We start from the raw sequence: 26,691 nt of genomic DNA, 5'->3' as shown, positions 1-26,691 counted from the left end.
GCAGTTAAGAGCATCATAATGGCAAGAATGGCTCAAGTGATATGGGAAGCTACTCTGTAGTTGCTGCCTCTAGGTGGAGCCATTATACATCATTGTTTAAGGACTGGGGAAAGGAAATCATAGTGTTTACAGCTGAAAACTTTAAAAAGCGTCACAAGAGACCAAAGTGTGGAACACACTTTAGTGAACGTGCAACTTTTATTATTCAAAAGAGCTGCTGCTCTAAGAATTCCATTCTCTGCAGGTGTTCCCCAGAACCAGGTGTATTCTCAGCTCTCCCCCCCCTCCACTGTGGAAGCTACCTGTGCATGTGGAAACTACCTCCTCTGCACCCCCGAACCTTTTTGCAACCAGAAGAGAACAGGAAAGGAGAGAGGGAAAGAAAAATAGCAATAGAAAGTTGAAGTTGGGGAAATTCATAAAGAAAAAGGCAGAAGAACTAAGGGGAATCTGCCCCCCTCCCTATAATTCTTTAGGGACAAGAATATTTTCTGTCCCCATAGTTAGACACCAATATGCCCTCTCCCCAGAAAGTATAACTGAGAAGTTGCTGAGTCACCACCCACCCCACCCCATTATAACTGTGGTGACTAGGATTTGCCCAGAATGATTATGGTCCTTGTAAAATACAAAGTTTTGTTTATATTTCCTGCTATGGTATACTAGGGTTTAATGGAGGATCATCACAAAATGACTGCTCAAAACTGTGGTTGTTGCCTGTAATAAGGAATTAATGCATTGTTTACAACATTGTCCAGGGCACAAACGTAATCTTACCATTATATCTGACTGTGCTTCAGTTTGTCTGAATGCCGTTTGCCTCTTTTTAAGAAGCAGCCTAGCTGCTTATTGTTCTTTAAGACTGTTCTTAAACCGAGGTACCACTGTAGTTGTTTATAATTCCTTCCATTTTAGTCACAAGCCTAGCAAATCATGAGATCTACAATCAAATCAGCCTCCTCAGAACTAATACTTCCTTTCTCCTCATTCTATGCCACATGCCTTGGATCAGCATGTGTTAAGCATCTAGTTATCACACACAGTTGGCAGTGGTTATTCTTTGGATTCATGGAGACTCAAAACATTTCTGAAAACTGCCTCCAATGTTTCGTGGGTTTTGCACCCTGAAATAAGTCCTATAACCCTAACAAGAGAAGACTGTCCTGGCACTCCTAGTACTGTGCTCAGTGCCAACCTTCCTTTCTGTAGGATACTTTCAAGCATGATGCTCCCATGCTAATTTCTTTCTAAATACACAAAAACCGTTTGTGAACTTTGCCCCCCAACAACCTGAAGTCAAACAGCTTTCACATCAAAGTAGCGTCCCCCTCAATATGCCCAAGCATGTTGTTCCACCGAAAGAATTATTTTCAGGCAATATGCTATCAAATGTTATGCTCACATGTCAAATATATTTTCTCTTTATAGATCTATGTTTGGATGCTTTAATTGAGATTCCTGCATTTCAGGGTGTTGGAGTCCCTTACTGCTCTACAATTCTATGATTCTCGTATTAAAGATCTTTGGTTCACTGTGACATACAAACCAGGGCAGTATCAATGAAATATAATAATCAATACAATAAATAGCAACATACAGACGAGTTGTAGAGTAGCACAATATGCAAAAAAATATATAGTGTAGTGTTTACTGTTTGTATGGTGCAAACATGCCTTAACTTGGAATTCCCATGCTTCTTCCATTTGTGTTAACCTGCAAATGGTTTAACTATTCTGTTAAATCAAATGCTTTTTTATTTTATAATTTCCTTTTTAAAGATTTTATTAAATTCACTGGATTTTATGAGTCCTCTTGAAGGAACATGCAATATTTAACTTCACTGTGGGTCTATCATAGTTCCAATTAGCATAGCAGGTCAAGCAATGCACTGAAGGGACTGTACAGACATGGACAACCCGTTTGGCCAAGAAGCACACTGGCTAACTTTGGACCAAAAGGCACCTCTGAAACTAACTTATATAAAATATATTGTCATGAGACTAGGGTTATACTCAATGGGATTTTGAGAAAGACACTCCGAATCAATGAATCCAATTGTAATAATAATAATAATGATGATGATGATTCTATGTCTAAAAAGTCATGTCTGCAGGACAAGCTTAGCCTGCCAGATCTGAACATAAGAAGAGCCCTGCTGAATCAGACCAGACTCATCCAGTCCAGTATCCTGTCCTCACAATGCCCCGTCTGATGCCTATGGGGAGCAAGCAGGCAGGAAAGAAAGGCTTCTGCAATACTAAAGAGTTGGCAAAGTTACCATAGGAATTAATGGTTGGATAATCCAGTCCTTTGTTACATCTGGCCACAGCAGGGTGAGTGTTGCACCAAGAGTCAAATGTAACTGACAGTGCAATCATGGACATGTCTACTCAGTGGGGTTCAGTGGGGCTTTTTCCCAGTAAGAGGGTACAGGATTGCAACCTGAATCTCTTAGAGGGTTTTTGTGGTTCTCTTTACCCTGAAATGCAACTGAAGGTTCTGAATCTTCCTGAGCACTAAGAGGAACGGAGATAAGCCCATCTCAAATCTTACCACCTTCCTTACCTTCCCCCTAAACTTCCATTATGGAAGGACCTGTCCACTCCCCAAAGTGAGCAGTTAATCAGTGTGATGGGAATGTTGGAGGCTTATTAACTCCCCAAGCAGCAATGAGAGTTCATCTCTCAGAAGTGACTCTCTGCCCATAAACAGCCATTGTAGCTGGTCACAGTTTTTCCAGGAATGTTTGATGAATGACACACTGAAGTAGCTGAGCCACACTCATCAATTTGCCAGATGCCCCCCGTTGAGCAGCTGAGCATAGCTGCTCAAAGCCCAGATTGGGATCTAGATTTTTCTCTCAAGTGTGAGGTTATTTAGACAAAAGACTGCGAGATAGACTGGATTATTACAAACAGGGGCTGATCAAAAAGAAGAAGCAGAATTAGAAATGATCCACAGCTGCTAAAAGAGGAGTTTAATTAATTTCAAAAGGAATGGGGTCCCAGCAACTGGGACTTTATGCCAGGACTTCAAAATTAATTGGTTTGGCTTTTAAAAGTGCTTGCGAGGAACTGAGATAATGGCCACATTCTTTAAAGAAGGAAACTGCAACAGAAGGCTCAGGTTGTGGATACAGGAGCACAAACAACAGGTACTAACTATTTCAATGTAGGCAACACTAGCCCACCTGGTAGAGAAACTGATGCAATAGTTTCTCTAAAGTAGGGCAGCAATTTAGCATTTCCTGGACTCTACTTGGTTTCCTTACACCCCAGCTGTCCCCACCCTTTAGTTTCAATGCTATGCTACTGCTAACACAATGGCAGCAAACCTCCACCTCCCTCTCTGCCTCCTCATTCTCATTCTGGGAAAGGTGGCCTAGGACAATGTCTGTGCCATCACCACTTTTCCAGAGTGGCTACACATTCTCTTTTAAAACTATTTAAAGGTTTAAGGTAACTTAGCATTGGCAAAGTATGAAAAGTAAGGGAAGAGGAGAAGAGGCGAAGAGGCGTATATAAAGCTCCTAGCCCATTTCTGCCATTGTTTATAGGGATGCTTTTCTGTTATGACTTTCTCTCCAGGCATATGGCATGAGAACAAAAGAGGCCTAATTAATGGGCTCTGGTGAATTCCTGGGAAGTCTCACAGTCTGCTGCCAGGGTGGGAACTTAAACTGTGCTTTCGTCATACTGTGAGTTTGCCATCACTCTCTATTCATCTGTACCGGTTATCTCCCATGTTCCTTTTTTCTCCAAATTCATTGCATTGGCAGGTACCATTTCTCCATAGTATTATGAAGAATTAGCACCTGCCAACTCATTGTTATGGTGGGAGAAGTTTGCCCATCTCTCTTTTGCCTTCTGACTCTCCTCTCCTCTATGCCCTACACTTCACCTAATTTCTAAATCTCTTGCCTTTTCCCATTTCACCCATATAATCTTCACAGCAGATGTATTCTGTACTACACCACCAGTCTGTGAAACAATCTTGGCTGGACAGGTTGTCACATTTGGTCTGTAATGCCTTAAAAAAAAACCACCCACCCACATGCCACTCAGCTGATGTCGGGGGGGGGGGGTGATGTTAGCCGATAGGCAGGGGCAGGCTTTTATTCAGCACTGGCTGTATGCACTATTTCTCCTGAGGGTAACAGGTGTGCACACAGACAAAGCTTAGTGTAAGCCTGTTTGAAAGCTCTTTTGCAAACATCTCTGTGCTGCTCTTGAAACCTCTGGACTGGAGCTTAGACCTAGAGGGAGGAATATGCCTGGAAGAGAAGCCAAAATAAGATTTGTTCTCCCTTTCATAGAATTATGTAATTGTAGAGTTGGAAGGGGCCCTCAGGGTCATCTAGTCCATCCCCCTGCAAAGCAGGAATATGTAGCTGTCCCAAATGGGGATCAAACCTGCAACCTTGGCATTATCAGCACCATGCTCTAACCTACTTTCCACGGCCTCCACCTATAAAAGAATCACTTACTTGGGTCTTTCCCATCCCAGAGAGGCAGCTGCTCCAGAGTGTGCTGGAAATGAAGACTATCTGGCCCAGAGATTTAGGATCCTAGCCAGGGGTTGGCAAAGTTGCAATCAGCAGAGAAAGCCCTCTAATCCATGAGTATAATATCTGTAGAGGAAGTAGTTATGCTTACATGAAGAGAGTTAATAAACAAAATGTCTCCCTCTTCTTCCCCATCCTGCTTCCAATCTTCTCCATAGCTTTTTTTGAAAAACTTAATGGAACAGCTGTGTAATTTTCCCAGGTGTAGATCATCTGTATAAATTGCTCAACCACTATTGTGCTCTAGCCATTTCCTTCTCTGTAATCTCTCCTTTCTAGGACTAGTAAACTCTATTATTTCTACCCTTCCCTTCCCAAAATGTATTGCCGTAATATCTGTTTTTCTCCCTCCTCGCCCCCCTCCCTGCAGCTTGGGCAATCATTATCCGCAGTACAGTGAGGGGGTATTTAAAGCTTTCCCCACACACAATGGTCTCACTGCAAATCACCCCCCTTCTCTGAAGCTGGGAGGAATGCAACTGCCCATTTGGCTACAGGGGCTTAGAAATCTGCAATTAGAGCTCCTTTTTCACTTCTAGCCTAAAGCAGAAAAGCAATGATTAGGGTACTGATAAATCATCCAAATTGGGAAATTCCCCATGTGGAAAGTCTACTGTGCAGTTCTGCACAAAGTTGGCAAGCAAACTCTCTGCACACAGTAGGACCAATTGACATAACAAATCTCTGCATTGAGCCACTGCCACACAGTCTCCCGACTGTCACTACTTTATGGGAGGGATTCAAGCACATACCATAAATGTAGGTTTGCATAACTAAAGTGAATTAAAATGGCCTGTTGCCCTAGAGCAGACGTGGGGCACCTTTCGGCCTCACCTGTCCTCACCCCACGCCCCAAGGCACCTTTGACAGGTGGGTGGATAACCCAGCTGATGACTGGCAAGTGGGTTGTCCCACCCACCTGTCAAAGGCCCAACTGGCTTTTGGACACTTGGGAACAGCAGCTTGGGAAGTGCTGAACCAAGGGCAGGCAAAGCTGTTTTCCTGCAAGGATCAGCTGTGCAATTGAGTTTCCCATGGGGAACTTGGTTGTTCAGCTGATCCAGCAGTCGCAAAGTCACTGCTCATTAGCTGACAGGCAGTGACTTCTGCTCTGCTTTCTGCTGGGGTTGATTGCATGCCAGTTGTGTCCACACCATACATCATAAATGACTTTAGGTATGGAAAAAGTATATGTAGTTTGAAGGAAATGGACTTGTGAGACAAACTGGGACCCATTTAAGGCCCAAACCGGCCTGTGGGTTGGAGGTTCCCCACCCCAGTCTGAGTGCAACAAAGTAGCTTTAAAAAAGAATAAGACTTTTTGCAATTTGGAAAGTGAAGAGGAAAAGCACTGAAAAGTGTGGGAATGGATGATTATCAGGAAGATGTATAAACATGCTGTAAGCCACAGAGGTGTTTCTCAGCAGCCTTTATGTGGCTCATGTTAATTCCCAGAAACGAGGTAGGTAATGAATATATCTGCTTTTAGGAACTGAAGTGCCCTTCCTATCCTGTGTTAGTTGACAACAATGGTACAATGCTGCATTGTACAGGGACAGATAAAGCTAGGAAGCTTAAGCTCTTCTTCAACTTTGCTGCTCAGTTTTATTTTTGATGGGAACTAGGTCTACCAGGAAAAGCACCACTAAAGGGAAAGTGAAGTAATATTTCTAACTGGCACAGGAGAGGGATTCTCCTTAAAGCATGTGTCATATATTGGCTTCTGGATAAAGTGTAACTAAACACAGATTAATGAGTATACTTCAGTTAAAAAAATAGAAACTATATGCAACAGTATAGAAGGGGAATAGGGTGGTGGTGGTTCATGAACATACTTTGTTGTGCATTGTTTAAAACCCAGATAAGCATCCTTTTGTTTGGTTGATGACTTTTGCCAAAACCTCAGTTTCCTATCAAATAGCTTCTCCTTACCCAATGGGCAATGACTAGGCTAGAGCATTGGGTTCAAGCGTGCAAAACCTCAGGTTCAAAGTGCTGGAGAATGGAAAGGTAACCTTTGAGATTATGATCATATACATACTTAACTAGAGCACAGTTGGATTTATTCTAAGTAGATATGAACTGATTTTGCTGCATATATTGATCCAATGGCTATACATTTCCTCTGTAACATCAAATGTTTGCCACAATAAGAGACAAAGTACTGTGCTAGGAGGAGAGCTGGAATGACCTAGAAAGACATCTTTAAAGACCTTTTACTCCCAGCCAGAAACAATGTGAAAAGCCAGAAGCTTCTCATGTAGTTGGTTGGTTGTTTTTTAAGACACCTAGTCTGGCCTGTGCTTGAAGACCTCCAAGAAGACATGCAAGCACCCTTCAAATCTCATTCAATATTGTTTTGTTTCTTGGTAGGTCTATATCCTAGCTTGTGTTTATATATGTGTGTGTGTGTTTATACACGCACGCACACACACAGAGAGAGAGAGAGAGACATAGTGACACTGGCACTAGATACATTATAAAGGTACTTCCATCAGTTTATACAATATAACGAACAGCCTTATCCGGTATAGTATAATGAATGTGCAAATCTGACCTTTATGCTTGCTATACAAGGCTCCATTCAGAAGCACCCTGTGAAAACCGGGCTCCAGTTTATTACTTCTTTCTCACTTCGAGGTTGAATCTACGGGGCTATTGATTTATATACCTCCAAATTCGATCGTTTGCCTTGCCAGTTACCGTGCAATCCTAGACATGTTGCGTGTGTGTGCGTGTGTGTGTGTGTCTTTTTTTTTATCATGTATTTTATCATGTGGCGTTTTTATGTTGTGAACCGCCCTGAGACCTGCGGATGAAAGGCGGTATGCCAATTTGATAAAATAAAATCCTCAGAAGTCAGCACCACTGAGTGCTTACCCAGTGGGGCTTAGTCCCAGGAAAGCGGCTCTAATAATGGGCGCCTGGGCCCATGAGGCGCTTCCTTCTGGCTGCTCTCCGGCGTGTTTCTGCTCGCTTCTCCTCGCGGGCCGCGGCAGCTGGAGTGTGCGCACGCCTTTCCGCGCCCGCCGCCCTCCCGCTGCGCTGCGTGGCGCAACCTAGTCCTTAGTGCAGCTCTTCTTTCCCGCCCCGAGCTTCCTTCCCGCGCGTGGATACCAGGGAGACTCTAAGCGGTGGCGACGAGGCCGAACCCTCGTGCTCCGCGAGCGTTTGGTTGCGCGCGCTGCCGCGGAGGGCCGGCTGCGTTGTGCGCCCGCCTCGCCTGTTCCCCCTGCTGCTGCTGCGCCGGCGGCGGCGGCGGGCCCTGCTTTTGGGGCTGCGCGGGGAGCTGTCAGTCAGGGAGCAGCCCCAGCCCAGGGTGATGTCAGCGGATCAGCTGCTCTATAACAAAGCGCCGAGCGCCGAGCGTGGGGAGACGAGCAAGCGGGCGGCGACGCAGGCACTCTGCTGCGGGGTGGCGGCCCCTGGCTCGCCTTCGTGGGCTCTCGGGGGGACACAGCGGCAGCCAGCCGCCCTCTCCGACCGAGCGCCGGGACGCCGACAAGAGCGCGGCGGGCGCGCTCCCGAGCAGGGCCAGCCGAGCCAAGGAAGTTGTCTCTCCGCGCCGAGCCATGGACAGTGACGAGGAGACGCTGGAAGAGACCGTCGAGGGTAACTGCGTCCCTTGGGCCTGAGGGGAGTCGGGCACAGCGTCTTGGGGCGGGGGTAAGGGAGAGCAGGGACGGGGGGCTCCGAGGCGCCTTTTTGCGCCGGGGCTTCGCGCATCTCCGCGTCGTGACGCTTCCGAGGAGCCCTTTCCGCCGCCGCCGCCGCCGCCTTTCGTGGGGGCAAATATGGTGCCTTTCTCGCCGCCTTCTTTCTCCCGCTTTGGTTGCGCTGGTTTGGCGGGCTGGTTCCTGGTCTCCTTCGTGGGACACGAGGGAGCGGGGAGACCTCGGGGGGAGGAGGAGGAGACCAAGCGCGCGAGGCAGGCTGCCGCGAGCCCGGAGCTTGGAAGTTGGCCGGAGGCGCGTGGCTCGGCCTCGACTGCAGCTTTGGGGGAAGCCAATCGCGCGAAGAAGCGCGGAGCGAGCTGCCCTCCCAAATAAGCTCAGACAGAAATAGCTGCCCCATCCCGGTCTGCAAGCGCTTGTGCTCTTCCTCTTCCTCCAGGAGATGCGTGATAGGTGCAGAGAGAGCATGTCAGGTCTTCATGTTGTTACAAGTTTTATTAGAATCACTGGGACTCTTTATTCTGAGATGGGGAGGAGACCTGTAGTCTTCCAGATGTTGTGGGACAACAGCTCCCCTAAGCAGCAGCCCACAGGAATGATGGGAGTTGTAGTTCAAGATTTGGAAGGCTACAGGTTCCCCACTCCAAGGTAAATGTGTGATTGAGGGGCCAGTGGGGGTCTTTCCACAATTTGACCGAGTGTTGAAAATATGTGAATGCTTGCACAATCTTTCTCTGTTCTAAGGATAATAATTAAACCATTCATTAATTGTGTTTCACCACAAGGGTCTTAAGGCCACTTGCATCCATGCAACAAAAGGATACAGAAAAGTACATGCAATAAAATCCAAGCCTACTCTAAAGACACATAAGTATCTAAAAAGTTAAGATATTCAGCCACTTGTACCACTATAATATTAAAAACAACAAACTGGGTGAAAAACAACCCCACCCCTGCAGGAGATGAGAAAACATCAACAATAAAATGCCTGGGAGTAAGTAATAGTTTTTGCCTGTCTCTGATAATATGACCATTTTAGTTCCAAGTGGGCCTTCCTAGGGAGAGCATTGCATAAACAGGGGAGTCACTACTGAGAAGACCCTCTAACAGTTTCTGTATTCCTGCAAGGGGACACTTGCAGAAAGGCCTCTAGACAGACTCATATGGGTAGAGATGTTCTGCAAGGTCCTGAGCCTTGAATTCAGCCCAGAAGCCAGTGCAGTCATGCCAGAACCAACGTTATATATGTTTGGTTCCTATTAATAATCTAGCAGCATTTTCTGCACCAGCTGAAACTGTCTTTCAAAGTCAGGCCCACCTATAATGCATTCTAGCAATGTAATTACAATTTGCATTGTCAAAAATGTTTTCAGCAACCACAAAGGCTTAATGAAAGTGGAGCCTTTTCATGATGCTATCATTGCTTGATTTATTGATCTGGGGCTTTATGAAATGCGAAAAGATGCATGGCTAAAATGGCAAAGCTTGACTAGCTTCAGTGCCCTGGTTTCTTAATTTCCTGCTTTTTGGCCATTCAATAATATTATAGATCCACATCTATGGAAAATATTAAAATGTGTATCACTTGGAAATTGTTAGAAAGGGTAGATAGATGTTCGGGGTTTTTTCCCCTTTAATCTTTCTGGACAGTGGCATAGTTTTTCAACTTTGGATATTCGTCTTTGAATCCTACTCCTGGAAATAGTATTGTGTTGCGTCCATAGATTTTGGTCCTGAAAGGATCCACGTAGTTCTAGTGAGGCATGTAGAATCAATGCAGTGTATTGTATGGGCTGCTTCATTCGTGGCGTGCAAATGAGCAGCTATGTTGTAAACCTGGCACTATTAAATTTGGAAATTATAATGGTGTTGGCGGCCAGAGATTTTCTCTTTAGTCCAGCGTGAAGTATGCTTGGCTGCCGCTGACTTAATTCCTGTGTTGACTACATTTAAATGATCACTTAAATTCCAAGGAGTAACTCAATTCATTATTGAATTCTGCCCCTAGTTATGTGCAAATTCCATTGAAACCTATGCGGGGGTTGCCTTTGCACGGTTTGTGGGTGGGACTGCAGCTGTATTTTGAAGCATTTTTTTTCCTATGAAAAAAATAAACGCTGTAAAAATGAGCTCTATTGTTCTCTAACAAATAAAAGCAGAACAGAGCTGCTTGAACAATTGTACTTGGGTTACAGTCAACTGTGCAAGCTAAGGCAGAGGTTCTGCCTATAGGAGGGATTTGGTAGAAGAAATAGGGGCCAGAAAGCAAAATGAGCAGCACTGAAGCTGAAACTCCATTTTGATTTATAATATTTAGCAATTTGAAATTATTTTTCCACTCCAGATCCTTGTGGCAAACTTTAGGATAGAAATTGTGAGATATTGTATTGAGTGCTGGTAATCTAAAAACATAGTGATTGGAGCTGTGGAAAGATGTTGTCTTTTGTAAATATTTAATTATGTGTGTTTCAAGCACTTACACATGAATACAGAAAGTAAAGGTACCGTAACCATATTGGCCCATTAGAAAAATCCCTAAAGCCCTATTAGGACAATACTTTTATTAGTATGATGACATTTCAGTTGGCTTTTTAATGATTTCTCCCTAACAGGAATTTTGTAATTTCAAGTATTATAGTAATATGTAGCTTATCAGGTGCTTGCTTCAACAACTTACATATAAAATATGTCATAATATATATATATTTTGAGCATTCTTTCTGTAGTGTAGATCTGAACCTTGGGGTCATTGACTAAATTGGGAATCCTTAACATTTCCATTTGGTTTGGACCCTGGCAACTCCCCTTTGTCTCCTATTCTTGCCAGGAGAGCTTTATTAGTCAACAGGGTTTGATTCAGAAGTGCAACAAAACTGCAGAAGTGACAGCAGAGTTGGAAATATGGAAGGGTTTATGGGCAGTTGGGTGTATTGAAAATGTCCTGGTGAGAAGCCTGATACTGGCCTTACAACAGGTGGGGCAGAAGAATAAATTATTTCAAATGTGTGCATGCCTGTGCATCCCCCTACCCCAAACACACAATATCTATGTCTGCAAGTCAATGCAGTGTTGGCTTATTCAAGCTGGATTCAGGCTCCCCCCATCCCACCCCCAAAAAAGTGGTATAATAGACACTTATGCAATCTCTGTTCATTTTTTAAAAATCTAAATAGTAGGCCAAAATAAAATAATTACGCAAGTCATGGGAAATGATGCCTTTGTCACATCACAAGGCTTGACAACCATATGTCAGGAGTGCTCTGATGGTGTTTCCTGCTTGGCAGGGGGTTAGACTCGATGGCCCTTGTGGTCTCTTCCAACTCTATGATTCTATGATCACCAAGACTCTTAAAATCAGTTGTGTCTTTTTAGTTCAGAAATCAAGTGGCCCTAAGTTGCCCATATCAGAAATTGGTTTTTCTGTGACCCTATCCAGCTCTTAAAGATTGCCATTCCACCCACCCTACCCCATCATTTCACCTCTCAAAACACTCTTTTTTTGCAGCTGCAGTTTTAAGCTGGGAAAGGGAAGCTTCCATTTGTGAGAATTTATATATGTATTTATGTGTGTAAGTGAGCGTCTTAATTGCTAATGATTCAAAACCATTTTGAGCTATTGTAGAGCCCCAGCCTTAAACATGAACAGCAGTATATCTGCCTATGGTGGTGGTATGGCATTGCAGTAGTGCTGGTGTGCAACAGGTTTTAGGACATTACACTAGTGTAATTAATGACAAAGTGTGTCCTAAGTACTCTGATTCTTCTGCTACTGCAGAAGACTTTAGGAGTGTGTGTGTGTTTTGAGAACAAACATAATTAACTGACTTTCATTGGCTGTAATAAGAAGAAAAATAATAATGTTTCTGAATGTTCAATTCACCACACTTTCCTCTTGCTGCAAACACAGAATTCAGTTATTTCCTTCTCGGGTAGGAAATACATTCTGGTGTGTGTATAGTTCAACAGTGAGTATCATTATTTGCAGAGATGAGATTAAAACAGCAGAATGACAGTCATGGCTGTTTGGGCTCACTCATCCCTAGTTTATCAGTGCAGCTTGCGTCAATCTCTACACATTGACATGGAAGTGTCATTTGATTGCCTGCAGGCCCCTTTGTTCTCACCCACCCAGCTTGTATTTGTTATGATCTTGAGTTCCAGAGGCTTTAAGCAAAATCTGATCAAGGTTTCGAATTTGCTCCTTAACTAAGGCTATATACACATTAACTTAAAAGTTTTGAATCACTCCTTTCCTCCCTCTCAATCTCTCTCCCTTCTTGCTCCCATGCCATGGCCACTTTTGCTGTGCAATCTTCCTTCTCAGATGTACACACCAGCTTAGCTGCAGCATTAATAAAGCATACAGCAGTGTTTCTCAATAAACTATAGGATGGAGACTGATTGTGGCCATCTGCACATGGGTTCAGACACCAGTGGTGAGATCACAGTGGTTCCAGAGTAAACGATAATGTGTACACAGCCTAAGAGGCTGACTCCAAGCCTGCTAAAAAGCAAAATGGAAAAATAATTCAGTGGTCTGAACGAGACTGTGTGGAACAAATGTCAAGTTTGGTTCAGCCACTGCAGACTGATATAAAGTTACAAGTGAGCTTTGCCTGAGGACTGACAGTTACACAATTTATGCTTTCTTGGATGGCTTGTGTGACCCATTCCTACAGATCAGCCAAGTACCAGTACTGGAGTCCCTGTAAGAGTCTTCTAAAACAGCCTGTGCTTTTGCTGTCTGTCACAAACTGTGAAGACAGATATTTGAACGCATGTAAAAATGCTCGAAGCTTGATTGGTTCTTATTTCTTCTCCTCAAGAACGTTAACCATTTCGTGAGCGAACAGTTGTCTCAAGTATGAGAAGCATATAGGATACATGTGGATCAAAGCACATTCCTCACATGTATCCCAAGTTTTGTGGTGCTGCAGGTTGGGGTTGGGGTTTCTGGTTTTGTATGACCAGGCTGTGCACTGGGGAAGGACAACTAATAAACACTGCAGCAGCTCCTTAGCAAAACTAGCTGTAGTACTCTTCATTGTAGTGCATTTGCTAGTGCAAAGGATGGCAGCTGGTCTCTAAGCAGAACTGATGGGTCTCCTGCTGCAGCTTCATGAAGCAGCTGTTGCCAGATGAGAGAAGGGAGATGCGATGGATTTGGCCCCTCACCAGGGTGACATAGTAGCCCTACATCCCTTCCTTCTGCTGCAGACTGATGGCATGGCCCATACAGGCTATGGAATTTCCTGTAGTCAAGGAAACTATGTCAGGCATGACTTTGAGTTGTAGCTGACGCTAAATAATGATGGGAGTTGACTCATCACATACAACCAGGCCAAGTTGCTGGTGCAGAGGGAGAGAGCCTAGCATCTGGCTGGCTGCAACAATTTGGGGACTAGTGGCTTAGCTCAGTGGGTTAGAGCATGGTGCTGATAATGCCAACATTGCAGGTTCGATCCCCATATGGGACAGTTGCATTGCAGAGCGTTGGACTAGATTATCCTCAGGGTCCCTTCCAGCTCTAGAATTCTATGGTTCTATGAGGTGATGGTGACGTTAAGGGGCACCTTGAGTGTGAGGGTGATGCTACCAGTGCTGATGGTTCTTTATCAGATGTTGAGGTTGTGCAGTACCACACGTTATTCTTTAAATATTTATTTGTTTGTTTTCAATGATACAACAAATATAAAATCAAAACAGAAGACATGTGTTATGATTCTATACCCTTCAGGGTGAAAACCTGCTCTGGTATAGATCTGGACCCTTCTCAGGTGAGAGATGGGAAAAGAGAATTAGATTGTCCCATGGGAGTGGGGCATGAGTTCATGAGTGCTTCAGACATTAGGAGTATATTTTATATATATGCTTGGCAGTGACCCTTTGTATGTGAGTTGTGATATTGTTGGGTATGAGTGGTTTTTGTATACATGGTAATGTTTGAGGTAGTGAATTTTGTGTGAAATGGAGGTGAGTGGACTTGGACAAATGATTGTATATGCATTGTGGTGTTTGGAATTTTGCATTATACTACTTTGTAGCACTCTGATCTTATTTATTTTTATACTGCATTATGTTTCTGTATATGTACATTCTTCATGTATTTTGTTTTGTGAATTTGACATGGTTCTATTGTACTGTACTTGGTGTGTCAGTGTGTGAATAAGTTCTTGAAGCTTCCCAGCTACGCAGAACTCTGGCTGGCTAGTTCTTAGGGCAATTGCACAACTGTTCTTCAGCCCCCACATCCAGAATAGTGTTTTAAGTTAAGAAGGGGAAGGGCAAAGAAACAATTAAGTTAATAAATATGCTGGCTATCTGAAAACAAGGTTTCTTAAAAGTGAGTAGTTTGGCCAAAGCATGGAGGGTAAGGGCAGTAATCCATGCTGATGTCTGAGCCAGGATTGTGCAGCAGTAGAGGAACAGATGCTGAGTTAGGAGTCGGAGCTTGTGCTAAAGCAGAAAACCCCACCTCCAATCCACATGAAGGTACATCTGAATGAACTCTTGCAGTATCATTATCTTGGTCTCACTGGCCTCTTTTCAATTTTTATTAGGTGCACTCGATGATGATGGGATGCCGCACGGGTTCTGTACGGTCACATACTCCTCCACAGACAGATTTGAGGGAAACTTTGTGCATGGAGAGAAGAATGGCCGTGGAAAGTTCTTCTTCTTTGATGGAAGGTAGGCATTCCTTTGGGTATAGCTTTTTTTTGTTTGCTTAATACGTCAAATATTTTTATAACTTTGTTTCCACCCCCGCTAGACTATGATTGTGAAAATAAGACAAAGTTAATACGTCTCCTACCATACCTTACCCTTGCAGTTCTCTCTGCTAATGCTGTTTGAGTAGAGCAAGAAGGGAGAGACACTGAAAGGGAGGAAAAAAGGCTGTTCTAAACTTCTCCCTCTTCCATTCCTCAGCTGCCTCATTAGAGCCCTGAAACATTCCATAGTACCTTCCCGCAATGTATTTCACTCCTGGTACCATGTGTTGTCTTCAACACAAAGCTCCATGTCCAGTATAGTAATTATATGTACAGCATCCATCAACGGATGTAACCTTCTCTAACTGAGCAAGATAACTGACAGGCTTGTTCTAGTCACCTTAAACATACAGTAATAGCATGGGGTGTGCACACAAGGGAGACTGTAAACAGGAGAGAGGATGAAGTCTGGAAATGGGGGTAATCCGTGTGCAAGGGACAGTTCAGAAAAGTAAGGAGGCAATGGAGGTAGAAAAGGAGTGATGGTGAAAATGGGGGTGCAAGAAAGGAGGAAGCAGGTGGCATCGGAATGGGGTTGAATATGAAAACTGACATGAAAGAGTCTGAAGAATGCAGGGGATAGTGACTTCATAATTGGGCAGAAGCTAAAAAGGGCACTTAGCAATACAATGTATGGGAGATGTATAATATGAGGTTATCGGGGGGGGGTTGTGGGCAAGGGAGGTTGCACAAAAGGTGGGGGAGGCATACGCATGGAGGTGAAGGTGAAAACAGGGGGACAAAGTGGGATTGCACTATAGAAAAGAGAAGTGGTACCAGAAAGGGGGTTGGGGAGAGGGAAAATCAAGCTTAATAGTTGCATGGGGTGGGAAGGGAGAAGCGCTAAAGTGTTAATGTGGGGGGAATGGCAGGTGGGTTGGTAAGCAGAGCAAGCAGGGGTTTAGCCTCCAGTAAAACATTTTTTAAAAATCAAATTAAAAAGCAACACACATTTTAAACACTTCCATAAAGAGATTATGAGCAGTGATCTGCAAGTATATAAAGCCAGTGACAGTAAAACTCGAGATGTTAAAGGCTGCCCAGAAAAGAAATGTTTTCAACTTGTGATGAAAATGAACCAGAGAGGGAGCCTGACAGACCTCTGCAGGTACAGAATGCTAGAGTCACTGGGCCACTACCAAGAAGGTCCTGTTGCTCACTTACCTGAGATGATGGTACAGAAGGCAAAGTGGCTGAGGCTGATGTTGAAGCCCAAGCAGTTCTGCATTGTGGGGAGAGTGTCCTTAAGGTAATGAAACATTTTTACTTTGAGAACATTTCACAAAATAACCTAGATACTCTTGATCCCTGTGCCCTACCCTTTTCTCGTTACCAGCACATTAGAAGGCTATTATGTGGATGATGCTCTGCAAGGCCAGGGTGTATATACATATGAAGATGGAGGAGCTCTTCATGGCACTTACGTAGATGGAGAACTAAACGGGCCAGCCCAGGAATATGATGCTGACGGGCGACTGATATTCAAAGGGCAATACAAAGATAATATTCGATGTGGGATTTGTTGGATATACTACCCTGTAAGTACGTTGGACTTTTTTAAATACGCAAGGTGGGAAATGAGTTATAAACCTAAATGGGGAGGTGTGGCAGCCAAGTAGGGGATGAAGTGATATCTGACACATGGGGAAGACAAATCCTGTTGCGTTGTTGAGAGAGGCAGCTGGGCTGCATAACTTCCACCTTCAAAGGAGAGCAAAGGGTTGTGATTTGGCAGCCTACCAGAATCCTAGCAATCCTTTTCACACTTGTGGTGGTTGTGGCTTCTCATAATTTGGATGCAGATTATGCAGCATGGTAGGATACATTTGCCTTCCACAAGTTGCTGCTGTGTGCAAACTGTGTCCATGAGAGTAAAACGCACCATGTGCCTTTCTCAGCCATGTGCATCTTTTTAAAGAATTAAGTCAAACCTGTGGGGAGCTTTGTGGGTTTTACTTTTCATTCTAAGAGAGGTGCTTTTCTTCATAAATACTTTGCTGAACATAGTTCTCTACTGTCTTTAATTTAGAACCATTATAGCAGGGTTGCTTCTGGCTTTCACAAATGAATAGCTCTATTCAGGCCACTCAAGCTAGTGACACTTTGCCTAAATAAATACTGAATAGTAACTATGTACATGCTTTAGACATCAGTCTGCTGTAACAAAATGTTCTGAACTGGGAAGCCAGAAAAAAAGATTCAGTGTGCTTTTAAACATCTATACTTTTGCTGTCCTCCCAAAGGAGGGAGGTCAAGGTGACTTCTGTGTAAAAAGTGTGTTTATAAATATCAGCATTTAACTGGATAATCTTGGGAAGTTAAATATATATATCTATCTTACTAGGCATGACTAGAGATGCAAAGAACCTGTTCAGAGAAGTGTCCGTTCTATGCTTCTCAATAAAATAGTGAACAGGCTGTCACAAGCTTAGAGATGAAGCTCTAATGGATCTCTAACAAGGCTCTTAGGATTTTTATCTTTGCTTCACAAAACCCCCAAAAAAACATTTCCTCTGCAAGTTATTTATTTATTTATCCATCTATCTGTTTATGGATTGAAGAGCGAAAGAATACTGTTCAGTTATTTTACTTGGTTTATGGTTAATTTGGCTGCAATTTGTTTGTAAGAGTCCCACCCCCACCCCCTTTTTTTGTAGAAATACCCTGGATTTATACAGGGCTTTGTTATAGCAGAACTGGATTGCTGGAATAAACGCAAGTCACTGAGATCTGTACAGGGTAGCAAAAGATCAGAGGTAGCAGGAAGTGAGGTTTAAAGAACCCAAGCTGCAGCTGGTATCTATGAAACAAAAATATTATAGATGTATTCTGATTAGCACAGTTGTTACTTTTGGGTGGTATCCTTCTAAATTATACCCAGAGTACACTCATTGACATGATTAGCTTAGGTCCATTAATTTCAGTGGGTCTTCTCTGAGAAAAAGTTAGTTGGATGCAGTGCAATATCTGTGTTGCTATTGAAAGGTTTCAAAAACATGTGTGCATGCACAAACATTTCCCTCTCAAAAAGGTGCAGCATTTAATGTACCAATATTAATGCTTCTCATTCAGGATGGTGGACACCTGGTTGGAGAAGTTAATGAAGAGGGAGAGATGACCGGCGAGAAGATAGCCTATGTGTACCCTGATGGGAAGATGGCCTATTATGGACACTTCATAGATGGTGAAATGTTGGAAGCAAAGCTGGCAACCCTTGTATCCGTAGAAGAGGGGAAGCCACAATTTGAAGTGCTGCCAGGCAGTAAGTGCTCCTTGGTGTGCAAAATGGTGTTGTGTAGCATGGCTTCCACACACCTTTTTGGAGATAACTTCAAGCAAACAATGCTTTCAAATTTTCTATTTTCACATTGCTCCAATTTTGTTCCTGTGCCAATGCCCTCCTCTCTGCAAGATAGAATTACTAAAATTAGAGCTGCCATGGTGTGTTGACAAAATGGATTGGAGCTGGTTGTACACTCCGAGCCAGAAGAAATATAAGAAATGGTAGTTTAGGGTCTCTTCACATTACATTTTGAATTTGGACCTGGTATGCAAAGTATTGGGACCCGGGTGGCGCTGTGGGTAAAAGCCTCAGCGCCTAGGACTTGCCGATTGAAAGGTCGGCGGTTCGAATCCCCGCGGCGGGGTGCGCTCCCGTTGTTCGGTCCCAGCACCTGCCAACCTAGCAGTTCGAAAGCACCCCCGGGTACAAGTAGATAAATAGGGACCGCTTACTAGCGGGAAGGTAAACGGCGTTCCGTATGTTGCGCTGGCTCGCCAGATGCAGCTTGTCACACTGGCCACATGATCCGGAAGTGTCTGCGGACAGCGCTGGCTCCCCGCCTCTAGAGTGAGATGAGTGCACAACCCTAGAGTCTGTCAAGACTGGCCCGTACGGGCAGGGGTACCTTTACCTTTTTATGCAAAGTATAAATACCATATATAAGTTGAGACACATTTTACTTTCCACTTCCTTTGGTAAAAGGTAATGAAATTGGGTCCCAGGTCTATATCAATTGCTGCTGCTTTTGATTTTGTTGAGGAAAAGTGTTGGTGACAATTTGCACTAACCGCACATAGTTGACCTAGGGTGCATGTATTTTTAACATGGTTGTACATATTCAGGGGGAAAATATAATGTTAAAGCACTGTTGGGAAACATTATTTCTAGCATGTATAAACCTGAACTCATATTTGTTACAAAGGTGACTGAATACTGCTTGCAGTTCCGAAGAGAAATGAAAATGGTGAAAAAAATTATGCAAAGCACTGTTTTATTATATAGTAGACAGACCTAAATACAATATTTTTGCTGTCTTGTTTTAAAAACTTAATTTCCTTATGGTGTGTTGAATGCATAACACTTTAATAAGAGAAAGACCTGCATCTTCATCTTGATTGTCCGTTAATTTGTGTACCTTTTTGTTTTGTTTTGCTTTGTTTTTAGGCCCAGTATACAGTTTTGATAAATCTACTTCATCTTGCATTTCTACAAATGCACTTCTTCCTGATCCTTATGAATCGGAGAGGTAGAATAATTTATGTGTATCATTTTGCCCCCTTTCTTAAATATTTGCAAAGAAACAATTTAGTTGTTCTGCTTTGCATTTTAAGCATTCAGCAACATTTTATTCCTTTGAATTGCAAACAGAACTACTTGTGTGCAAATGACATCATATTAGCTCATTAATTTGCATGAGCTTAATTGAATTGAAATGTTTTCCTAAAAACATGAATTGGTATGAAAAATCTGTAACTATTAGGAGGAAACTTATATATTTCTTCTAAAAGTGATTTTTAAATGATTTTTTAAGTACAGTAGTGAAAAACTGTGGTACTGTACTAAAGTATTTCTTTGTTTAATATATCTCTCAGTGGCTACAAATAACTGTTTCTCCACCCACCCCCTGCCCAAAAAAACATTGCAATACTTTTATTTGGCTGTTCAGAAGATGATCTTCAATATATATAATCAGGATTTGGCAGGGACAGAAACTTGATGGGACTCTGCATTTTGTTGGAGAAAGCGCTGATAAACTTTTCCTTTTTTCTAAACACAGAGGCTTTGTCACATTTGACACCTGTGCTAGTATTTCTTCCCATGGCGCAAAATTAATGATCTCAAATTTACACAAACTAATAAAATAGTTTCCTAAAAATATTAGTGTATTACAGAGTAGTAATAATGACACTGTACTTTCTTTTTACTCTTTCCTTTCATCAGGGTATATGTAGATGCATCTCTCATTTCCAGCGCAGGAGAAGGGTTATTTACTAAAGTATCTGCTGAGGCTGGCACAGTTATGTCCTTTTACAATGGCGTACGAATTACACACCAGGAGGTAAAGTGAAGTGAGAACTTTTCATTGCTACTTCTGAAACACTGCCTTTTTGGAAACATTTTTGTTGCTTGTTCACCCTGTTATTTCAAAAATGCTTCAATATTCACCAGGACTGGGTAAAAAAAGGGTGTTGATTTCATATAATGCATGGTCAAGGATCCTGTAGTCATTATGGGATCTCACAGGTATTTGAACATCCAAAGGTTCTCTACACAGAGAATTGTCTTGTTAAAAGTGTATCTTGCTTCTCAGTTTCCTTAATATCAGTCCAGCAAGCCTTAGAAAATTAAGGGTGATTTTGTTCACTCGATTAGAGATTTCAGTAGGTGTGCCACAAGTCTGCTGTACAACTGATTTTTATTGTGTAGAGGGAATGAAGCAGAAAGGGCAAGAAGTTAAGGCAACTTACTATGTCAGGACTATTGCAGTGGCATGTTTTCCTTCTCTTAAATTTGTTTCCTAATAAGAGTACAATGGTACGTCTGGTTGGGAACGGGATCCGTTCCAGAGGCCCATTCGCAACCTGAAAGGAACACAACCTGCGTCTGCGCACGCGTGGGTCGCAATTCACAGCTTCTGCGCATGCGCGTTACGTCATTTTGCACGTCTGCGCAAGCGGGGAAACCTGGAAGTAACCCTTTCTGGTACTTCCGGGTCGCTGCAGGACACAACCTGAAAAGATTTAACCCGAAGCGTACTTGCAAGACTGTACTTGCAAGCCTGATTGAAAACCACTGGTCTCTCTCCTTTAAAGCATATAACGCAAGAAAAATCTGCATTGTATCTGACAAAAACACAAAGTTGACACTGCAACAATGTCTGTTTTAGGTGGATGGCAGGGACTGGGCTCTGAATGGAAACACAATATCCCTTGATGATGAAACAGTCATAGATGTACCGGAACCCTACAACCACGCAGCCAAATACTGCGCCTCATTGGGGCACAAGGCAAATCATTCTTTCACACCAAATAGTGTCTATGACTCGTAAGTATTAAACTTCTGCTTGACGAAGGTGCTGCTTTTCAGGTGTCAGAACTGTGTCTGCCAATGCGATAGCAGATGATATCAAAGGATCACTGCAACCACAGCACTAAATCAAGTGGGTGCGAAAAACTGATGAAAAATACAGTTGAAAGCAAGGGAAGCATTCCTGGAAAATGGCACTTATCCATCATGCTCTGAGTCAGGGGTGGTTAGCCCTGACCACCCACTCCTGAAGATTTTGGGGGGCCCTCCTCCTAAAAACCCTACCAAATTTGTCATTTTTTAAAAAAAATTAAATGGTTTTTAACCAAATTTAATGAATGAAAATAAATTATTTTAAATGGTGTAGGATTGCTGTTGGGAGACCCTTTTGGAAGGCAGACTCATTAGCTGCGCCCAGTTGTGTGCTTTGTTCGTGCCCACATTAACGTGTGACTCTCGAGGGTTGATAATAGGTGAATACAACCCTCTGTCCAGAAAAGGTTAGGCATCCCTTATCTAAGTGGAAAATCCTGCACCAGCCACAAACATTTTGCTGGGAGGTGGGTGGCAGGATCTTTCACTGAAGAAGATGCTGAGGTGTATCTTCATAGTTTTGCCTCTGCGTTCAGCGGTGGCCCTACTATGAGTCAAGAGAGCTGTTTCTGTTGCCCTCTGTTCTTAGTCCCATCCACTCTCCTGTGTTATTCACAGTGGATGGACTGCTTAACTGTAACTTTTTCCAAAACTTTTGTTGTTGCTATTTAACAATATTTTGCTGCTGGCTAAATATCTCTATTTGGTTTTTTGTCGTCAAAATACACTGCAGACGTCTGATCTCCCTGGAGACCAAGAGATGTGATGATAGACTGTTCTGCCTCCTTTCTTTTAGCAAATGTTTTGTGCCACTGGGGAAGTGGCAATTCTGTATTGATTTGTTTTGGATGTTGTATGTGATGCCAATAAAGGTTTTACGATATGAATATTTTGCTGCAGAGAAAAAAGTGGTCAGCGACACTCCTATAGTGTTCTATGGCAGTGCTGCGTCACCTATATCTAAAAGACGCACAGGATATATGTAAAGCTTTCAAGAAAACAAATACATTGTTTGGGCTTGCTGAGTTTCCTTTTTCTGACTGTGTATGCTTCCTTCCTTTCTAGGTTTGTTCATCCTCGTTTTGGGTTGATTAAATGTATCCGCACTATTAGGGCTGTTGAGAAGGATGAAGAATTAACAGTGGCTTATGGATACGACCACAATCCCATTGGACAAAATGGGCCGGAAGCTCCAGGCTGGTATCAGGTGGAACTGAAAGCCTTCCAGGCTACTCAGAAGAAGTGACAAACGTACAGTTTCCCTCCTCACAATGGATCTATGCACTACCCTTGATACTGATACTGAAAACTAGGACAGCCAGGGATTTGTCTATGGCTGTCCTGCAACCCTTCACTCCGTGCCAGAGAGGGTTTATTTTCCCTAATAACAAGTTGTAACCTTTAAGTTCAAGCAATTTTTAAAAACTTAGCTAGTGTTGTAAAAGAACTATTCAATATGCCATACAAAGCAGTGTGATTATTTGGCAACCATTCTGTATCATATGCAAAGTTGCCAAATTCTAGGAAGGGGGGGGAATAGGGTGTTTGGAGTCCTCCCTCCCCCCCCCAAAAAAATACCTAGTAGTTATTGTGCAGCTGCATTTTGTACACATGCCATTTTGTGATGGTATTAGAACTGTGCTGTTTTTAATATTCTAGAAAAGGAGCATAATTTTTGCTCTCAAAAAACCTTTGAGAATATTGCTTTAGAACAATTTCTATCTTTGGTGCACAGAAGGCTGTCCTTTGTAGATTCCCTCTCTCTTAACACTGTCATTTCGCTAAAAGACAAACACTTTTAGGAGACTGCACAGAGGTTTAAACAGCAATGTAGGTTTTTATGGCTCTGCGGACAAACTGTTTTAAGAAATGTGCCTATGAAAACCAGAGCTAGTATGATTTTAATTATGATGTTCGCACCTGGGTAATTTCTAGATGACTTTTTAAATATAAATTTGAAATGTGAAAGAGTAATTTATAAAGATATGCTGATGATTATAATCAGCATGAAAATAAGTGAATCAAGGTTGTACCATGAGGTTTTTTTGCTTGCTAAACTTTTTTCCTTTTCCTTTTCACCCCCCTTCCTGTCTCTAAATGGTTAGGTGGGAATCCATCAGGGTAGATTTATTTTGATACATAGGTAAGCAAAGAACTGGAAGAAAATGAGTAATTTAAAGGTTAATAGCAAAAACCCCAATTTCTGCTGTAGAACATGTCATGTCAAATAGCTTTTTGGAAATTAGAAAATAAATACATTTTACAATTCTTAACTAGCATTTAACTGTGATCGGTGAAACAATATTATAATTAAAGAAAAGTGCTTCAAGGCTCTGCAGGTCAGCTGCAATACTGACACTTACCTTTTAAAACAGATTTATCAGTATCTGCAGTGTTAATGGATCACTTGCTTAAAAATGCTTGTACTAGAAAAATGTGCACATACTCCTTTGGGGGGAAATGGCTGTCAGGGTGCAGTCTTGTGACTATTTATCTGGGAGTAAGCCTTGTACTCAGTGCAACTTACTTTTGAGTAGACATACTTTGGATTACACTTTTAGTTTCTCCTATGGGAAAATTTCCTTGTGTGTGTTTGTTACTGCACACTGAACAAAGGGAAAAAGAACGGGAAGCACCAAATACAAGAGAAGAAAAGGCAAGCCTCAAAATTGCAATGAAATGTATAAAATAGAATAGTAAATTGCACATTGGTAGAAACCTTTCTCAGAGGGTCTAGTAAGTTTTTCCTTACCAAACTAAACAAGATGGTTTCCTCCAAAATGTTTTGGGCAATTTACTAAGTTTGACTGTTTTTTAGATTTGTTTTCTAAATGAGTAAATCAAAAGCAGTTTATGTGATTTCATAGCAAAAGAGCAGTGAATGGAAGCTTTGGTGGCACTCCCAACTTTTTGCTCTATAGAATGTATTTTTTAGCTCCCTCAATTATAGCAAATAGCTAACACAGATGAGGGTTGATTGACTCAGCTGGGCTTTTTGAGGCTGAACTGATCCTCACTTATAGAAGTGAACTGAAAAAAGGCTGAAATGTTATAATGCTGCTTCTACAAATTGGTGCAAACAGAAAAAGAAAAGTCTGTTTTGCAAATGCACAAGCACTTAAGCACAACACCAATTGCTGTTAGTAGAGAAATACTATTCAAGTTGATAGACCACTATTTGTTTCAGTGAAATTACTGCATCTGAGAGGAGGCGTGGTCTACTTGTAATATCCTTCCTGAGTTTGCCTGCATGGAGTTTCTTTTGAAATACTACTTTGAGAGAGCCCCATTGAGCTCACTTGCTTCTGAATAAACATGCTTAGGAGCACAGTGCATATGCTGTCTGTTAAGATGCAGAAATGCTAGAAAGATTCCTCCTGGATATTCCTACTGATTTACTATTCTAGTAGTGAAGAAATGTTTTCTGTTATGTGCTCCTGAACTCTGCATGACTACAATGCACTCTGTGGTCTATTAAGATAGGGATGTGTTCCGGCTAATAATCTTTCCTCATTTTCACTTCATGAGTTTTGATATTGCTTGTGATTTTTATTTTAATTCTTCTTCAGAAGCAGTTTGCTGTTCACGCAAAGTGCTAACACTTAAGCCGAGCCCTTTCTTACTGGTAAAGAGAAGAGTTCCGTTCTAGGAGATGTGAATATTGAGCTAGAACCGCCTTCCCCAGCCCTGTGCTCTTCAGATAGTTTTGATTGCAACTCCCATCATTTCTGACCATTAGCCAGACTGGCTGGGGCTGAAGGGAGTTGTGGTCCAACAACATCTGAGGTTACCAGTTTGTTGAAAGCTCTGCTAAAGAATCTGCATGGTCTCTTAAGCTGAGGGATGGGGATAATTCTGGAAAGCTCCATTTGGTTCACATTTCATTTTAAAAAGCAGCAACAAAGTTGTGAAAAGAGTTAGAGTACCTTGGAAAACTCTGCTGATACTTGTTGAAACAATGTGACTCTGTAGACATAAACCACATTTGACTAATACTCATCATTGCATTTAAAAACCCATATAGGGAAGTAAATTCTGCAGCTGTCTTGCCAGCTCCACTGCCTGTTTTGAGAAATAGGAAATATTGGCTGATAAGTCAAGCTGAACCTGCTCTGCGGCAAGTTGAACCCCACGTATTTTTGTGTGAAATTGTTATTTTTCTGCTTTATGGCAGCCTTTTGGATACTTGACAACTGTTGTTGAGCTTCCTTCTTCGCTAGCTTTAACCTTTTGTCTAAATGCAAGGCTTAGTCATACATTGATGCATACATATGAGAATCCTATTCAGAGAGGTCTTGCCCTTTCTGTGGTTTGTGCGCAGTCTGACTTTGCATTCAGAAAAATGACGAAATTATTAATGTTACTTCTAGAGAAAACCCACCCCACAAAACACATGGTTTGACAATATTGGCAATAATAGCACTTAGAGAAAGGACAAAAGAAAGGACAAAAATAATTATTTGAATTAATGCTTGCCTTTTTAAATCTGAAGAGCAAGACAAGTGTTTACTCTCTGGCGCTTCATGCGGGTTGGATTCTCACTCTGTTGTATTGGAATCGGCACAATACTTTTCCAAAACAGGACACACTGAAGTTGTTTGTTTTGCTGGTCTTCCTGTAGTTGTGGTGACTTTCTAATAAGAATTGCTTTGCTGTCATCCAGCATTGTGTTCTCTTAACAGTGGCCAAACTTGACTATAGTTGTGTTTGTTGGAGGTGTAAAGTTTGATGGTATTTGTCAATATCCAATCACAAAAAATAGATTCTTGCACATATACTGACTTGTACTTACAATAACTGTTGAAGAAAATGGTAGCAGCCATTTTTATCTTCATTGTTTGTGTTTTGCAGTAAATGGAGAAAGGAGCAGGGGGGGAGATGGCTAGTTTATCATTTTTCCAGACCTCCTGCCCTCAAAGAATCCTGCCTTGTGCCTTTGCGAATCACAATGGTGAGGCTGCTGCTGCTGCACAGGAGAAAAATGTAGCCAGCAAAGTGTGTGCGTGTGTGTTTGTTTCTGGGTGGACTGTTTTTGCGAATGCACCAAATTGCAAAAAGGTAGCACTGAACGTCCAGGGTTGGGAGGGGCATCTGTTAGACCCCTGCAATGAATCATGTTCTTCACTTTTTTAAAAGAGAGGGAGAGAAATACCAACTATTGTCTTGTAAGTGCATCGTATTCTATCAACCTTATGAATTAGGGGGTGGGAAGTTAGCCCACAGAAGCGAAACTGAGAAAATATGCTAGAACTAGGTTTGGAAAACCAAGTCCAAGGC

The 26,691-nt window shown here is 42.4% G+C and overlaps 1 protein-coding gene and 1 long non-coding RNA gene across 3 annotated transcripts in view; one reads left to right on the top strand and one right to left on the bottom strand.

The window, feature by feature from the left end:
• The window catches only part of LOC310685424, a 32,585-nt gene extending 24,864 nt beyond the window's left edge, over positions 1 to 7,721 (bottom strand). The window contains exon 1 of the long non-coding RNA XR_014515238.1: positions 7,445 to 7,721. This is a non-coding gene — a long non-coding RNA (uncharacterized lncRNA). The remainder of the gene's footprint in view (positions 1 to 7,444) is intronic.
• Positions 7,722 to 7,830: 109 nt separating this feature from the next.
• Positions 7,831 to 25,429, top strand: SETD7 (SET domain containing 7, histone lysine methyltransferase). 2 transcript variants are annotated; one of them, XM_083457502.1, is made up of 8 exons: positions 7,831 to 8,176; positions 14,799 to 14,928; positions 16,348 to 16,549; positions 18,084 to 18,273; positions 19,459 to 19,540; positions 20,236 to 20,353; positions 21,182 to 21,339; positions 22,480 to 25,429. In XM_083457502.1, the coding sequence occupies exons 1-8, from the start codon at positions 8,137 to 8,139 to the stop codon at positions 22,658 to 22,660; spliced, it is 1,101 nt and encodes a 366-aa protein (XP_083313628.1). In that variant the 5' UTR covers positions 7,831 to 8,136; the 3' UTR covers positions 22,661 to 25,429. The 2 variants fall into 2 exon arrangements, 1 of the variants encoding a protein (XP_083313628.1); XR_014515145.1 differs by having other exon boundaries at positions 7,924 to 8,176; positions 18,084 to 18,567; positions 18,940 to 19,540.
• The last annotated feature ends 1,262 nt before the right edge of the window (positions 25,430 to 26,691 follow it).

Source organism: Podarcis tiliguerta, assembly GCF_965153285.1.
Source record: "Podarcis tiliguerta genome assembly, chromosome: 9".
In the NCBI taxonomy this organism is placed as follows: Eukaryota; Metazoa; Chordata; class Lepidosauria; order Squamata; family Lacertidae; genus Podarcis; species Podarcis tiliguerta.
Note: the sequence above shows the minus strand (reverse complement) of the source record. Positions and strands in the feature narration are given on the sequence as shown.